The sequence below is a fragment of the Clinocottus analis genome, unplaced genomic scaffold, assembly GCF_023055335.1.
Source record: "Clinocottus analis isolate CAN_PGR_092001 unplaced genomic scaffold, fCliAna1.0.p SCAF_16, whole genome shotgun sequence".
In the NCBI taxonomy this organism is placed as follows: Eukaryota; Metazoa; Chordata; class Actinopteri; order Perciformes; family Cottidae; genus Clinocottus; species Clinocottus analis.
Window position 1 is genome coordinate 924,741 of NW_027175887.1, and position 17,539 is coordinate 942,279.

At 43.9% G+C, this 17,539-nt stretch overlaps 1 protein-coding gene across 2 annotated transcripts; it reads left to right on the forward strand.

Annotated features, from left to right (window-relative positions):
* Positions 1-401: 401 nt before the first annotated feature.
* On the forward strand, positions 402-17,147 carry LOC137787002 (oxysterol-binding protein-related protein 7-like). Of its 2 annotated transcripts, XM_068579180.1 has the most exons (23): positions 402-484; positions 6,467-6,691; positions 6,978-7,121; positions 7,287-7,340; positions 7,442-7,555; positions 7,730-7,882; positions 8,803-8,938; positions 9,064-9,182; positions 9,390-9,479; positions 9,568-9,730; positions 10,025-10,158; positions 11,521-11,613; positions 12,038-12,212; positions 12,291-12,365; positions 13,097-13,311; positions 13,398-13,535; positions 13,621-13,684; positions 13,772-13,850; positions 14,942-15,086; positions 15,229-15,379; positions 15,493-15,619; positions 15,744-15,866; positions 16,064-17,147. In XM_068579180.1, exons 2-23 carry the CDS (start codon positions 6,524-6,526, stop codon positions 16,170-16,172), a joined length of 2,769 nt encoding a protein of 922 aa, XP_068435281.1. In that variant the 5' UTR covers positions 402-484; positions 6,467-6,523; the 3' UTR covers positions 16,173-17,147. The 2 variants fall into 2 exon arrangements, with proteins under 2 accessions (XP_068435281.1, XP_068435282.1); XM_068579181.1 differs by lacking the exon at positions 11,521-11,613.
* The last annotated feature ends 392 nt before the right edge of the window (positions 17,148-17,539 follow it).

Genomic DNA, 17,539 nt, shown 5'->3' on the forward strand with positions numbered 1-17,539 from the left:
CTCCTTCAGGTTGGTTGTTCTGGTTTGTCGTCATTCTAACATTCACGTGGGTCACCGGGGTTAAAGTGCAGACTTAAAGTGGGTGAAATATTTCTGATGGAATGCTAAATAATACAGATAAAATGAATGTTAGATTATAGGTTTTAGTTTAACTGCCAAAAATAGAGAAGAAGAAGAAGAAGAAGAAGAAGAAGAAGAAGAAGAAGAAGAAGAAGAAGAAGAAGAAGAAGAAGAAGAAGAAGAAGAAGAAGAAGAAGAAGAAGAAGGAGAAGAAGAAGAAGAAGAAGTTCCCATGATGCACCTGTTCCGCCGGTGCGTTCATGGATGTAGGCTGTGTGACACGCGCCTGCAAAGGTAGATAGGAAGGAGTCGAGGAGTCGAGGGCGTCAGCAGCAGAAGAAGAAGAAGAAGAAGAAGCTCATCAGCTCAGCCGGTGGAGTCCAGTCGACCAGGACGCTTCTTCACCGAACACAGAACAAAACTGGTGAGTCCAGAAAGAATAAATAAACAAAACGGACAATTGTATTGCTTTACACTTGACTCCGAAGTGAAAATGTTTGATAGTTTTAATCGTTTGGTGAGAGGGCTCTTTATGTTCGCGCGCCCTAACTGTTCGTTTCGCACAAGGTGAAATACAATGGCGAATGTTTATGTTGTACTTCTACTTATTCCAATTAATTGTGACTGGGTGTCGCAGGAATGACGTTTGACTGCGTTTTTCCCTTAAAAAGTCTCTTTCTTTACTTTTACGCGTGAAACTAGCCAAATATGTAAAATATTAACGTGCACTATGTCAGAGAAAATAAATCTAAAATCTCCTTATCGGCCATATGTCGCATTTTGTTTCTCACACCCTATTCCTTTGGCGGAGTTTTTGTGTGTGTTGTTTTTCACTTGAAAGAAACCTGTTTCATAAGCCTTCTTACCTGAGACACACACACACACACACACACACACACACACACACACACACACACACACACACACACACACACACACACTACACACCTACCTTATACAACACACATACACACGCCTGTGACTGGATGCTCCTCTCCACAGGAGCCAGCTGGGTGTGTTGTTTTGTGTGGTACATTTCTACACGGCTGTGCTTGCAGTTCAGTTCAAACTGAAAAATGCTGTTCAGTCTTTGATAAGTGTTTTGTATTTCGTTCCCTGAGTTGTTTGTCTGCTGCTGCTGAACTAATGTTACACTACAATCAGAGAGCTTAACTAATTGTATTGCCAATACATACCCAGTGACCTTTTTGAAAATGCAAGATGGAGGTTTAAAACACTTATCACTGAGGTACTTTCAAGAACCTGAGTGTTTCTTCAGAAGACTCGAATGGAAAAGCAAATGGTCCATCTGTTGCAGGGAAATAAATGATTTTAACCAGTTTTCTCAACTGTTTAATAATCCAGGTGATTTGAAATGTGTGCTTTTTTTCTTCTTCAAAAACACAAAGTAATTAGGCTCCATCTTTTGTATGAAATTATATAGTCTCAGCTAGAAACCTCAATGTGTAGACCAATACAACAGTGTTCACATTGCACATTTAGGGTAAGGAGATGGGCTTTGACATTTGTAGCTGCCATCTTTGTTTCAATTAGGAAAAAGACGTGCAACTTGGAAAGGGGTCCAAAATCTTTTTCACTGTACAACATTTGTCCAAATAGATGAAAGAGTGCTCCATACTTTACATGACTGGGGACCAGTTCGTTGCTGCAGGCCGGCATCAAGCACACATCTCAAACCTTTCAGGTCCTCAAATGAGGACTTCTGTGTAAATCTTTTTTTGTATTTCTTTTGAAATAGTTATACTAGATATTTTTGAGTTTGGGACTGTTGGTCAGACAAAACAAGGTATTTTAACTCTTCACTATTGCCTCTGTCAAGACACTTGCTTTTTTGAGTACATGAGTATTTTAGCACAAAGATTAAATGTCACAGAAAAAATGTAGTAAATTTTATCGAAGTCTAGTTTCTCTTTTTTTTTTCTTTGAGCTTTTCTACCTGGACTGAAGGAATCAACTAATCACATGTTTGGACTTGACTTATTTATTTTAGCTTTTACAACCACGGAGCATACCGGTTAATTCACTTTTGTCGTTAACTTTCACAGTTAAAGCCCGAGGCGTAGACACTGCAGAATTAAAATGAACAGTCACCTTGAGCATTTTGCTAAGAAACTTTGCGTAACTTAATGAAATGGCTCACAATAGCTTAAACTATACATGAATTTACGTCAGACAGACTGCAAGATCCGGGTCAATATATGTCTTATAGTTGCAAGTATTGTGTCTTTAATCCGCCGCACCTCATGTTGTACAAAGGCCTTTAGACGGCCTGAAGAACTTGACTTACCCTTCGAGTCAATGTATTGGGACAAAACTGCACCCATACCTGGTTGTGAACACTCTTGTTAACTTAAAAAGTGCTCTGGCACTACGTTGCTCTGGCACATTCCTTGAAAGAGGGAGTGAGTGAAAGGTGGTGCAGAGCAAGAGAACCAGTCTGTTCAGGTCTTTCCTCCATCCGTGTTGACATTGCACCGACATGAATGTGACGGAACATATTGTTCTGGACGGCACTTCCTGTGTTTATAAAAAGAACAGTCTGCATCTGTTAAAATGAATCTGATATTTGGTTGTACCGTGATACCCACAGCCACCCGGTTTGCTGACTTAAGGCCTTTAAACAGCCGAGGGAGTAATATGTGCAACACAAAATGCTGCTGTGTGAATTTTTCCCATCAAAACTATTGTCTGCAAGCGTAGCAACACTTTTCAGCGACTCTGACATGAAAAGTTGTGTAGCGTAAGCTATTTTGATAAGTCTAGAAGCCGTGAGCCACGGGAAACATCTTGTTGAATGCATGTTGTTCAGAGTTTAAACATCAAATTCTACAACTGACCCATGGCCTCGTGTTCTGATCTGGGCAAAGTTGTTTTTTTAGTTTGTAAAATGTTGCATCTCAGCCCCTGCTGGCTCTCTGGTTTACTGGTCAGACCACATACCTCCCATGGTTGTTCTAAACCGCTTCCCCAGTCCTAGACTTGACAAGTACATGTCATACCTGTACTATGGCATCAGATGGAGGACAGCTGGAATGAAATGCAGAGGAACTGTAGCAGGTGAAAGTTCAGCCCAACCTGCCGCCATAAGCGATATTACATTAATATATTAACAAACAATTCCTGAGTCTAAACCGGTCTTTAGGGATTAAGGTTACATGATAGAAATACATGGCTACTACTGCTGACTACCTCAGTCCACCTATACTTCTGGTGTTTACTATTCTAAAGCTTTAAGTTTAGAAGTGTCAGAAGAAAAATGTGTCAGTCAGTAAACCTGAGGAGGAAGTGGATTCTTTACCTGGATGTGTAAGGGGTTGTTTTATTATATTTTTTAATTGACTCTTTAGTCAGGGAATTGACATTGCACTTTAGGACCATAACCATGGGGATATTTCTCAATTGCTGTTGCAGTGTCATTAGTTAACATCAGTACCATTTAATGTAAAACAACCTGCCCGCTTCAAATGCAACCAACGACCCGTGTTACTGTTAGCAGCCGTAACCCTTCCTTCACCAGACTACGATACGTAAACTTGCGGGAGGTCTGTGTACATGGTGTCTTTTTGGGGCGGGAAAGCACCCTATATATGTTTCTATGACAATTGCATACAATGGCTCTGTATAATGGCCTGATATCGCACCTTTTGCTTTTCATTATCTATTTCTTTACCCTAGTCTTTGATTGGATAAGTTAGTCACCGCTCAATCTAACAGCCATGACATGGGAGAGAGGAGGATGATTCCTATTTGGAGAGAAGGTAAAAGCGCAACAATCAACAGCAACATTCAGTATTTGCCTGATTGGCCGCTCTGCTCCCACAAGCAGACCTTTTGGTACGGACGCTGGGCGAAGTGCTTTTTTCCGATGTGTCCTTGGGTAGTAGCTAGTCCTGATGGACGGGTGGCACCTTGCCTGGTAGCCTGATGGCAAGTAATGTTAAAGTACTTTGAGTGGTCAGAAGACTAGAAAGGAGCTATAAAGGTAAAGTCCATTTACAATTAAAATGGCCTGTGCTCTGTGTTCAGCAACCTGCAGTTCAAAATCTTGAGGTCTCATGACTGTTCTCGGGCGACTTAATTATAGCTTGGTTCAGAGGGTTAAAGGGTTGGCTCTGATTTATGTCGAGTCATTCAGATAGTTTTGTGCTCTGGTGTGGTTGGATACCTTTTTTGGAAGAAACCAAAACAGTTTATAAATAAACCTGTTTGATTATGTAGTTAAGGTAACTTCACAGATTACGATGAACAAATGTGTCATCAATAGACAGAACCAAACAGTGGCAGGAAAAAAAGGGCATGACAATTCAGTCAACGGTGTCCATGAAATGGGCGTACTGCGACAATACCAGAACATTTATCACTCAGTGTTAAGAATGTTTTATACCGGGAGTCTGTCACCAACCACGCTGGTATCGCACAATGATGCGTAGTGTAAAGTATTCAGGGAATGTTTTGGCATCGCTGGATGCTGCGTCATGTACTGTTATGCCATGGGGAAACTATATAAGCAAGCAAACTATCGCTTAACGCTGCACCGCCAGACTTCATCCTAAAGCTTGATTCTTTATTCTTTTGACGCAACAAAAAAAGTCCAAATCTATTGTCGATGTTGCAGAAAGGAAAACAAAAGGGAACTTAAAGTGACTTCGCGAGGCAACCAAACCAAATAGCTGGTTTGTTTCATCGCTCTTCCTGATCTCTAATCACGTTCATGCTTGGTAAACTGGTGTATAGATTGATCTTGCAGAGCATTGTTGTCGTAGTCATCTTCACTTGACCTGGTTCACTCTGAAAGTATGCGTTTTAGTCACAGGTTTCAGTAACCATCCCTAAATGAAATGAGGTTTAATTTAGGGACATCTTTTTAGCACTAGCAGTTACCTTTTTTTATTTTTTATAAATGAATAACCCATAACTAAGTTCCGATTGTATGGTCTCAGTAGTAGCAGTAAAATGCTGCTTCCTAACTAGCCAGATCTCATACATGTATAATTTACATTTTTTAAATCCTCCATGACGCTGTTTAGCTTTTTGTGTCAGTCGGAATTTGACAATTCAATGCAATTTCAAGCTCTTGTTTCTGCTGTCTGCTGCATCTGCTGACTGCAAATCTGTTTCAGATCTTGTGATGACAGAGCCGGCAGGCCTGTTCGGTCAGGTCGAGAGTCTTGCTTTCAGCCCCGCCCAGATACCTTGGGCTTTGATATGCAGCAGTCTTGACGAGCAGGTCAGGTGTGACACGGCGCAGCACAGTCGGTTAGAGGATTTTAATGCTGAAGGATCGTTCCTACGAGCATTGCTTTCTTTTGCTGTGGCTTTTTATAAACTTTTTAGGGGAATTCTTGTGGCTCTACGATTTACCTTGAGGGGAAAGTTAAAGGAATTTCCTGTGGACTATTTGGGAAACAGCCTGTTGGACTTCAGGCCGACACTAGGTGTGGTTTTTTAATTTGTCAACAAGGCTTTTGCGACTTTAACTGTTGTGTTTAATCGTTCAATTTTATATTTGCTACCTTGTCATCCATTACCACTAGCTGTAGTGGGTTTTTTATTCATGTTCAGTGTAAGGAAAAGATGCAAATATTTCATATGAAATTTCACATCATGGTACATGTCGATTGTATATCGTAAAATGGTACATATTGACTGCAGTTTCCTAATTCACTTTGTATTACAGTGGACTAACTTGTATTATTGCCTATACTTTTATTTTGCCAGAAAGTAATGTAGGGCCTCGAGTGTAATTATCTGTCCTGTGTTGGAGTGTGGAGGGGGATTGGGTTTCTTTCTCTTTTTTTAACGCACCATGTGACAATAGCTGCTATCGGCAGCAAGCCGCCACTTGAATCTAGTCAGGATTCTCGAAACATTCCACTGCACTTCCTCTTCCTGGCTGTTTTCAGACCTGCTGAACGTGAAGAGGGGAAGTAAATATTCTACTGAATGTTCAATGGGCCATCTATTGACTGGTTTCAACCTAATTATGCATTCAATTGTCTGTTTGACCTGATCAAGTGACTTTTACGACCTCCTACATCACCACTGAAAACAGCTGAAGGTAGTTTTAACGTGTTCATCCTGGTGTCGTATAACATGACTGGACTCTCTGTTTAATGTGCCAAGACGACCAAGGTTTATAAATATAGTCCCTTAATGAACACTTTCATATAGAGTGAGCGCATATATTCAGCAAAGGCATCTTATTGAGAGTGGAGTACGAAAAATATTTTTTGAAGGGGGTTGGGGGGTGAAGAGACTATAGCTGATCTTTACATTTTACTGTGATTACTGTACATGGATTAAAAAAATGTCGACGTCTTCACAGGGTTGTTTTTGTTTTTTTTCCCCCACCGTGCCGTTTACACTTTGTCGTTGATCTCCTCAGTGTACTTTGGCATGAGACACGGCTTGTCGTGCTGAACGCCCCCACCCGCTTTGCTCTATGCAACGCTTTCCTCTCCACATCGCACCGATGGACCCTCAGGTGTGCCCGCTCCCTCTGAGTAGCAGCCAGTCCGTCATCAGCGTCCAGGACAAATCACCAGCCAGCACATTCAAACCCGGCCACTCGCGGAACAGCAGCACCGGCTCCTCCAAGCAATCAAAGCAGGTAACGAAGCCCACGGGTATGAGCAGAAAGGACACCGGTATGGATTTGACTGCACCGTGCTGACCAGTAGAGCCTAAAGATGCACGGATTTTGCATCTGGTAAAGGGCTTTCGATCCTGGAAGAGTTGATTTGGATATGTAAAGGGAAATGAAGAAAAACTTAATAGATCTTTTAAAAATTTTAATGGCAATTTTGAATAAAATAAAAAGATATAAACTCAACCAAAGCAAAACATTGTCTTTAAGTCATTTAGTTAATTATTAATTCACGTTTCCGTTTCGACAGTCTCGTCACTGGGAGGTGATGGACGACCTGCAGCAACGGGATATGTACTCGAATCCCGGCTCCACTCTGGACCTCAGCATTCCTGGGATCTGTGAGGGCTACTTGATGAAGAAGAGGAAGTTCCCGCTCAAAGGCTGGCACAAGGTTAGCCCAGATTGATCTTTTTCTGTCCAGCTTTCCAACGTTGTTGCATTAAATCATCGCCATGATGGTTGAACCTCCTTTACCCGTCAGCCGAACACAATTCCTCCACTCACTGTCGAGCTTCATTGTTTCCTCTCAAATGCTTCACTGTGATTGATTTTCCAGAGATACTTCCTGTTGGACAAAGGAATCCTCAAGTACTCAAAGACCCAGCAAGATGTAAGTTGTGGACGGCCATTGACTCATGTCGAGTTCATTCTGTTGACTCCTCCGGGCTCCTCACGGCATCGTTTGAATCATGATTTGTAATTGTGTCTTAGATTCAGAGAGGGAAGCTCCATGGCTCTCTAGACGTCAGCCTGGCTGTCATGTCCATCAACAAGAAGACCAAAGGCCTCGACCTGGACGCTGGGGACAACATCTACCACCTCAAGGTAACGCCCACGGTAGAGCTCACAGAGATTCCAGGAATCATTATCGATACAAAACTAAACTCCAGGAGGAAATGGTGTGAATTAAGTTTTGAAGTTTACAGACGGGATATTCTTTAGGCTGCAGTGAACTGAACCTGTGTTTGCGCCCCCTCCCCCCTCTTTTCCTCCTTGTAGGCAAAGAGCCATGACATCTTCTACATCTGGTTGACCAAGCTGTGTGCCCATCGTGTCTTCAGGAAAAACCAGGCGATGAGTGTCCATCACGGCGTCCTCCACGCTCTCTCCTTGAGCCCGAACACGCTGCCGAACGCCCAGACCAACCAAATGGTCAGTAGAGAATCCCGCTGAGGTTGCACATTTTTATCAGTCACTGCAACTTTTTTCATCCGATCGCGATACATTGACTGTCTAGTCTGAATGCTCCGATCACTCGGACCACACGCCGAGTTGGTCTGGCTCGCGTTGGGCTCTGATCTCTGTGAGGTGTGGACGCAATCTGGACAATTCATCAAACGTAGGTCCTCTGTTACTGTTGAGAGAAAAACTCCAACATTATTTTGCTGTGACAAAATAAAAGCCTTTATTTAACAAAATAATGACTCTTATTAGACGAAGACTTTCTTTGCGAAACAAATACAGGAACATGTGTTTAACACTGAATTTGTGGCGCTTTATTAGTGGCTATTCTTCAATAAAACAAGTTTACTCTTACTGAAGGGAGGAAGTGAAGAATTTGACTACAACCAAACATTAACACAAAAGTTGCATTGTAACAAGACAAATGTGATCATAAAGTTAAAACGACAACATGCCACTCCTCCACTAACTGTGTTGGTATCATTAGAACAATGCTTCCTGACTGGCCTATTTGTTAACAATAACAAAGTACAAATCACTGTAGCATCCGCCTAATCGTGTCAAAGCAGCCGCTCTCTACTGATTTTTTTTTTTTAATTAATTTTTTACCAGCAGTACATTGTACGCTTTCTCGTACATCCAAAGTTTTCATACTAACCCGCTACAAACAAAACTCAGCTCCTAATGCTTCTATGTGTAGAATTAACAAGGGTCACCTCTAAGCTTTTGAAGGTGTTTTAATTGTCTTAGCCTAAAAAATTAATGAAGTTCAGTTCAAGAATGTTTGCTTATTGAAAATTTGCCTCAAAGTAAAACTGAAGAAAAGGAGTGTCATTGTTTTTTCTTTCATTGGTTTCAATTCTGACTAACTGACATACTTGATCATCCAGAGCACTCACTATGCCAGCTCGGCGTCTGTGTACCAGCCTGAGATGGGAAGCCCCGCCCCCACCTCTAACCCCGGGGTGACCAGCAAGGTGTCGGCGTGGCTGCAGCAGACCCACGACATCGACGGCACCTCAAACGGTGAGAGCAGTCTTCATCTTTTTTTCCTTTTTTTTTTTTTCCTTTGACGTGATATTTTTACCGTCTCGATGTAAACGGTCGCAAAAATCCTTTTTTTGATTGACCTTTTGACCCTTTCTGGTCAGACCTGGCTCGCTGTCAGGCGGAGCTGGCGGAACTGGCGCTGCTCATCCAGCGGCTCCACTGGCTGGAGGGAGGCCTGCCCATCACAAACACCGACCTGGAGATGCGAATCAGCATGCAAGTGAGCGCTCGGGCAACAACTGCGACCGTGTGAAACTAGTTTTATTTAGGGATCAACTGACAGTGTGACACTTGATGAATCGCTAAGACCAATGTATTTATTTGTACGACCTCTTTTTGGAAAACAAACAAATATCTTTCTTCAAATACTATTGAAAATGCTGGGTAGATGTAGAGAGAAGCTTTAACCGGTTGGTCCGTGCTCTAGAATCTCTCCCTGGAGAAACCCAAGAAGAAGACGGGGAAAGGGTTCGGTCACTCCAGGACCTTGTCCCGCGTTGAAGCCATGGGGGGAATGGTAGGACCTTTGTGTGCATCCTATTTATGTTCTTGTGTAGTAGTTGAATCTCTCAGCTCGACATTATACCGTGTCTCTTCTACTTCAGTTCACTTCCAGCCATCTGAGCAGCACCGTCAACAACTCCTCCGGTTTGGGGGCGTCCGTAAAGTCCATCCCCGACTACGTCTACTCTCAGCTGTCCAACCCTCAGGTCGCCTCGCCGGAGGCCAAGAAGCTCCACCAGGACATCTGCGCTTCTTCTCAGAAGGGTGCGGCCCCTCCACCTAATAGCTGTATTTCTGTTTTTAATTGAGCTGGTTTTAAATGACAGCTGTCTTATTTTCCAGACGGTCCTGATTGTGATTGGTCAGAATAAGTTTCTAAGCAATGTCTTAGAAAATCAATGAAATAGAAACTTAAGATTACTGTGAGGAACTTTTTTAACTGGTTATGTAACTGTTTCAATTTGATACGGATGCCTCTGTTGTGACCCACATAAATAAATGAAACCAAATGGCATTAAGAATATTCATGAACTTACATATGCACGCTGTGTTTTACAGTTCATGCATCTCTCAAGTCCGTCCATGAGGTTTTGACCCTGGAGAGGGAGAGACTGCGGCAGGCCTGGACCGGCCCGGACCTGAGGCACAACACGTCACAGCAGCTCGCTACACTCTGCAACACAATGTCTGAGGTAACCCTCGTTACACACACACTCTGACCAGAGCTGGGCCACGAAGAAACAGGACCTAAAACAATCCTCATTATTCCTGGATCTGAAAATCAGACGACAACCGAGGCTGGCTGACATGAGTTTATTAGTTATGTCTATCCCTCTTCCCTCTCTGTGCATACCCTACCCCTTTTCCACTGGAATCCCTGATTAACAAACATCATAGATTGGCCCAAAATATTAGTATCGAGCTGTAATAAGACAATGGAGGCCAAGCCCTCAGGCTGTTGGTGAGCTGCTGTGTGAAACTATGAAGCAGGTTTGGGCTGTTTCTAGACGGGACGGGTACAAGTTATCACAGGAACACACCTCGAAGATTGTGTATCCGTTTCCACACACACAAAGACAGAAATACCACGCCGGTTGTCGCACACTGAAATCAAGCAGTCATGTCAACCGAGCAACTCTGTTATTCCTAGAAAACCTTTTTTTCCGTTTGGTGTCTCATGAGGTGTCTCTGGCTGCTTGTTTTTCTGTCCGTGCTGCATGTGGCTTTGTTTTGTTGGTTGCCTGGCAGTTGGGTTGTTCCTCTACATTCTCACTGTGAGCAGCGCGCACACACTCTCACACACGCACAATAGACAAGTTCAATTCATAAATTCATTCATCTGATAATTACTCGAGTATTGAAAGGAGGGCAGGGACAAACGACTCTGGTATGATAATAACAGTGGAACCTGTTGATGGGATCATTTTTCAAAGGGTCACTCGGCTCAGTTTGTGAATGATAATGATTATTATCATCACTACTCAACTTGTTTTTATGGCTCTAGTGGCATTTTGTCAAGTCTGAGGAAGTGACCCTGATGACGCATTCATGCTGATCTCACAAAAAATAAATCAAAAACAAAGCCTCCATTCAAATATGGGGAAGTGGAGTTTGAAAGATGGAAAGTTCCATTATGGTTGAAAGTGCTAAACTCATACAAGAGACGTACAAGTTTGCATATCTACAGCTCTGCTGCCTCCATTTTGACCATTTCTTTTATCTAAAAAAAAACTATTTTAGGTGAAATGATAAATCGCTGGAGTGCCCTTGTTGAAAAAGAAGAATCCCATTTATTGAATCGAAGTAACGCTTGGTAACGGCCTTTTCATTTCTTCAACATATTCAGAGATGTGATCGGCCTGCACCTTTTGAATTTCACTAATATCGGTTGATAACAGAGCTGATCTACAATAGAGCGACACATTGATAAACGCCACAGTCTGCATAACATTTTCTGACCATTTATTTTATCTTCTCCGTTTTTCCACTTTGTGTCTTGCATGGCTGATTGTGTGTGTGTGTGTGTGGCTCTCTCTGTGCGTGTGTGTGTTCAGCTTGACATACAGTCCCGTCTGACTAAAGTCCATTCGGTTTCACTGTCCTCTGACTCTTCTGAGGAATCCTTCTGCACCGTCCGTCCTGACCAGGTGTGTACCCGTTGTGAGTTTGTAATCCGTGTGTCATCCGTTGCGCAGTTTCAGAACACACTCGGAGGAACAGAGAACTTTGTTCTGAGTCAAAATTTGATTCTATTATCGCGCTGTTGCTCATTTGCATAAACGTTCATCTTGCATAAGGAATTGGTTAAAAATCGTCAAAACCTTTGACACGGTTCTCCCCCTAAAGCTACCGTAGCAGAGCACATCTCGACCACATAATCCAAAGGAATCCAAGCGCTGTAATGAGGTTGTTTTGACTCGGGTCCGCCACTTCGTGCCGTTCAGATGGAGCACATCAATGGGTGGCGAGAGTCGCATGTTTCTTGTAATACGTCTGACACTCAAAAGCACGCTGTCCATCGCTGAAGCTCCAACTCTTTAACGCAAACTGTTGGTTCCTTCTCCCCCTCAGAGGACGCCGTCCATGGGCCGTCAGTGCCACCGCGCGCCCTCTGTGGCGGAATCCATGTACTTCGACGCCAGCGAGGTGATCGTGTGCGATAGCTCGTCGGAGGCCGAGGCTTCAGACGAGTCGGGCCTGAGTGACATCACCACCACCAGCAACTCTGAGCCGGATGAGGGACACAGTGAGTGTGTACTAGCAGTACCGGCCCCAAGCCGCCCCTCCCCCAAGATGAACTGACGTTCTCCCCTCTCCTCCTCAGCCACTGCCACCCTCAACTACCGCGCCAGTGTGAACAATGTTCCTGAATCACCCAGCCCAGTGTCCGCCAATACTGGTAACGCCACCATTGTGTCATTTCTACTGCAGCGACGTCAGCGTATCAGTCTAGTCTCTACGAGACGCCACCTGACTGCACAGTGAGACGACCTTTTCAAGCAGTCGGCCGCAGAGCAGTACGAACAGACTCAGAAAGAGGCAATGCAGTAACTGAATCCTGCTTCATGTTTGATCAGTGAGGCCTGGTCTGATGGTTTGATACCAGACAGCTGCTTAAGACTCCTCTGATTGGTTGTTCTCCTTCGGGACCGATGAAATCTTGCAAACTACCTTAATGGCACAAAAAGGAGACGGACAGACCAGCTTCTTTTTTTCGAACAGATTATCTGTCTCATGTTCTTGTGGAGTTGGTGACAGTCTAAGCAGATACGATGAAGTATTTCTGTGTAGTGCAGCTTGAATGTAGGTACTGTGAGGGTTGGTTGTAGTTTGTGCCAGATTAAGACCAAATGAGATTGTGTTCTAGACAAGTGATGGCGTTCTGGAGCGTTTTATGGTCGATTTGTTAATTTCTTTTGCTTTAATTGTACCTTTTTTAAATGTAAATAGAGAATGTAAAAACAAGGCAACACAAATTGCATTAATGAAATTAAAAGGTTTGAGCTGGAGCATGAATGGAAACAGATCGGGCACATGTTGGACTGCTGTTGTGCATTTAGTTTAGTCTCGTGAGAAGCCCTATGGGATGTTTGGATGGCCTTCAGCTGCATCGATTTGTCTCTGCTGCAGGTCGTCGCACGGTCCTCCCGGCCTCAGGAACAGACAACAGCCACATTGGCATCATGTCCATCCTGTACAACAACATCGGCAAGGACCTGTCCAGGATCTCCATGCCGGTCGCTCTCAACGAGCCACTGTCCCTGCTGCAGAGACTCAGCGAAGAGCTGGAGTACTCTGAGCTGCTGGACATCGCCAACCGCATCGACGATCCATTCGAGCGAATGGTGGGTTTGGTCTGCTGAGAGACGTTTGAGCTCCGTTGCAAGTTTTTTATTTATTTAATAAAAAATGACGACACGCATGTTCCCAGGTATACGTGGGGGTCTTCTCCATCTCTGGATATGCCTGGGCGTCTTGGAGAAATCACTACAAACCTTTCAACCCTGTTCTGGGTGAAACGTACGAAAACTTCCGAGAAGACCGAGGCTTCCACTACATCAGCGAGCAGGTAGCCGGCAGAGAAGGATTCAGAAAACCTCCATATCTGAGTTTCCAAACCTACTGTAATGCTGCATTGTGTGCTTTGCTTCCAGGTCAGCCATCACCCGCCCGTCTCTGCCTGCCACGCAGAGTCCGAAAACTTCACTTTTTGGCAAGGTAGGAGCTGTGTGCTTAGAGGTGAGTGCTGAATCCACCTGTACCGTATGAGAGGACTTGAGTCTAATGCTGTTTGTCTGCCTCCAGATCAGAGATGGAAGAACAAGTTCTGGGGGAAGTCGATGGAGATGCTCTCTTCTGGACCGGTCAATGTTGCCCTACCCAAGTGAGCCACCGCTTCACCTTGCACTAGTCGCACCATGTAGCCGATAACAGCTAGAAAGTCATACAGCGGTACAACTGCTACAGACACAAGCAGCAACTTCCAGGTCTAGAAAATGAAGCCAAAGGATGTGCCAAAATCTGCCCTTTAATAAGGTCACTGAGGCTGGCTCCAAAAGACGGTCTCAATTGAAATCCTCGTTAACGGAAATGACAGAACTTCTCTAACCCGGCAAGCGTCCGCTGCTTACGGCACACGGCTCTAACCAGCTTCACCCTCTTCTCCAAATATGGTCACTTCCTTATGACATGAAAACAATATGGCCACGTCATCTTGACTACGTCCATGTTTATGAATGGAACAGAACCAAGCCAACTATAGTCGACAGATCACATCGAGAAGCAGTTGTCTGCTGTATTCTCATCAAGTGACAATATTTTTGATATGGAAGTCATTGAGAAATATTTCTTATTTTGATATCGTTCCACTTGATTAGCGCTTTTGGATTCACTTACCAGAGTGAATCTGTTCCTCAGTGCGTTTCCTGCCTGAGGCCCATTGTTGGGTTGTTTTCCTAGACTGTATATATGAAGTCAATGCAATCACATTGACGTCACTCGTTGGTTTGTGGACTGCTGTGTTGAAGCCATGAGCGTGGCGTTTTGGTTATTCCGTTTTGACAACCACTGAAAGGAAGCGACCATATTAGGACTGTGTGCGAGTGAAGTAGAGACGCGGTATACGTCTCTGGCAGAGAGACATGTCAATCACCTTGTAGGCCCGCCCTAAAGCCTCCCCTGCTTTATGGTCAGTTTGACTGTAAATGGACCATCATTTATTAAATGAACATCATGCTGATGACCAGGAGAGAAACTGCAGGTTTAAGACACTTCTGCATTGGCTTCACTTTTCAAAACACAGTATTTGTAATGCACTTGGCCACCTGCTGGAGATGTCCAGTACTGCGTTCATCAACTCAAAACTTGTTGCACACATTGTAGATATTCAGATGAGACAAACGCTAACAAGTGTGACAATGCACGAAATGATGAAGTGATGTTAAATATTAGTGCATCAATTGTGTGTCTGTGTAGGTACGGTGACCACTATGAATGGAACAAGGTCGTGACTTGTATCCACAACGTGCTGAGTCAGGAGCGCTGGTTGGAGCACTACGGTGAGGTGATCATCAAAAACACAAAGAGCGACGCCTGCACCTGCAAGATCACCTTTGTGAAGGTCAGGACACGTACTGTCTTTCACACACTCACTGATTGTCCCAGTTAACATCCGTTACTGCTCGTTCACTTCAGCAGATAAATGTTGAAGATGAATGTCCTGTTGAACCACGCTGACCTATTCCTCCCCCGACATATTCCAGTCTCGCTACTGGAGCTCAGACAACAGTAAGAACGAGGTGCAGGGCGTGGTCCTGGACCGGGCCGGAGAGGTGGTCCATCGTTTTGGAGGCCTCTGGCATGAGGGCATTTTCTGTGATACCCTGTCTACACCCAAGTGCATCTGGAAGCCCAGTGAGTAGCCCAACAGGCTTTACGAATTCTGCTTACGAATTCCTATCTCCTTATTTTTTCCACATTGTTTAATATTCTGGGTCTTAATATGCATGATGTCATTTCCTGTTTAGATGTGCAGCCCGATGACCACCCCCAGTTCTACGGCTTCTCTCAATACGCCAGAGAACTAAACGAGCTGACCCCCGAGCTGAAAGCGGTCCTCCCCCTCACGGACACGCGCTACAGACCAGACCAGAGGTACCAGCTGGATTCAAACTGAAGCCTTTCTTTTTTTAATCTCGCTATTTTTCTTCTTCTTTTTTTTTCTTGCCATCTTCCATGTTGACCAGTTGTTTAATCCCTGCCTCTGCTCCCTCGTCAGGCTCCTGGAGGAAGGGAAGGTTGCAGAAGCAGATAAAAAGAAGGACGAGGTGGAGGAGAAGCAGAGGGAGAGGAGGAAGGAGATGACCAAGAGAGGGGAGGAGCACACCCCCAGGTTCTTCAGGTGAGGAAGATTCAACAAAGCACTTTTATGTGCAGCACCTAACCGTCCCATAATACGACTTATTGTCATTGATTCGTCATCAATTCACATCAGTTTTCGTACAGATCAAATCAGAGGACTCGTTAATGCTTTGTAGTTGGCGTCACAGACATGAGGATTGCTCAATAGTAACGGTTGTCTCTTGTTCATCACCTCAGCAAATCCGTGGACGAGGCCGGCAGAGAGATGTGGCTGAGCAACGGATCCTACTATAAGCTTCGCAAAGACCAGGGCCTCGCCAACACTGAACACCTGGAGCTGTGGTAGAACACGGCTGAGGAACGAAACTAACCAGGCGCTTAAAAACACTGCAACATAAAGAGGAATGATGCGTCCCTCACATAGACATGGGAAACATTCATCACATTTCCTGATACTGTCGTGACTCATCGGCGAAGACCCAGAGGTTTGCTGCTACCGTTACTGCCAGGATGTGGAGAAGAAGGTGCTTTGAAAAGGCACAAATGAACCTCTCGTTGGCTGAGGCGAGGTGCCACTATGGAACAAATGAAGACTGATTTTGATTGAAGTCGGATGTGCCTCCAGCCTTTTGGCCGTACCCTGTTGGAGACCTTTTTAAATATGATAAATCACGGTTCTAAAAGAAATCTCACCTTGACCTCGCTGTCTCTAAAGTCCTCTAAAATAGTCTATCAGGATTGAGGCTTCTCTCTCTCTGTAAAGTTGATTGTATCATATTGGCGGGTTTCAGATAATGTACTTTATTTTTTATTTTAACTGTCAATATTATGTTTTTTTTTTTTTTACTCAGGCCAATTCTTCCTGAAATCAGAAGTAAATCTAGCTTCAGAAGCTTGCTTCCTGCGGAGGGATGCCGAGCACATGAGGGCTAATCGTGACCTTGTGGGGTCAAATACAGGTGAACTGGTGCTGTCCTGCTTTCTCTCTCAGTGGGTCTTTGTGTGTAGACGTGGGCTCATTTGTGAGATCCTATTTTCTCTTCTGATGTTTTAATATTGACACATTGGTGATGCGTGGTTTTTCTGAGGCTAGCTAGCGGTCCTGTTAGCCTAGCCTCTTTCCTCTCCACCCGTGTGATGTCCTTAAAGAGCCGGCGGACCTCTGCGCTCTGTTGCAGTGAAGTATTGTTTTTTAACGATGGATTTTAATGAGAAAAAGAGACTACTGTTAAACCTTAGTCAAATGTGTTTTCTTTATGGATTTGTTTCAAATAAAAGGTTCCACACTCCACTGTTCTACTTTTGGTTCACTGTTGTCTCAACGGTCTCTTGAGCTTTCTCTTTCATGTGGTGTTGAATATGCGACATCACACTAGCAGCAGCAGAAACGCACGAAAGAAAAGAAAGGCCCATCTGTAGCAAAAATCAGGTGATACTGTATTTATTGAAGATATAACATTGTTAAGCCTGTGATGGTCATTTTTCAAGAGGGTTGTGTGGGCTACAAATGTTCACTCTAGGGTTACAACTATCGAATATTTTTTAAATATAAACATTGTTTATTTTGTTTACTCCTTTTGCGTTTTTAAACATCAAAATCAATATCATTCCTGACAAAACAGGTTTTTATTCCAACTCCAACACGATGGCTGAGCTGAGCAGGCCACATTAAGCGAGAGATATGATAGCAGATACTTTTTAATAGAGGGACTT

Bases quoted from the DNA above. Each gene is read 5' to 3' on its own strand.
- LOC137787002 (XM_068579180.1), top strand. From the start codon at position 6,524: ATGCAACGCTTTCCTCTCCACATCGCACCGATGGACCCTCAGGTGTGC. The intron at 7,341-7,441 runs GTAAGTTGTGGA...ATTGTGTCTTAG, and splicing joins ACTCAAAGACCCAGCAAGAT to ATTCAGAGAGGGAAGCTCCA. The intron at 15,087-15,228 runs GTCAGGACACGT...GACATATTCCAG, and splicing joins GCAAGATCACCTTTGTGAAG to TCTCGCTACTGGAGCTCAGA.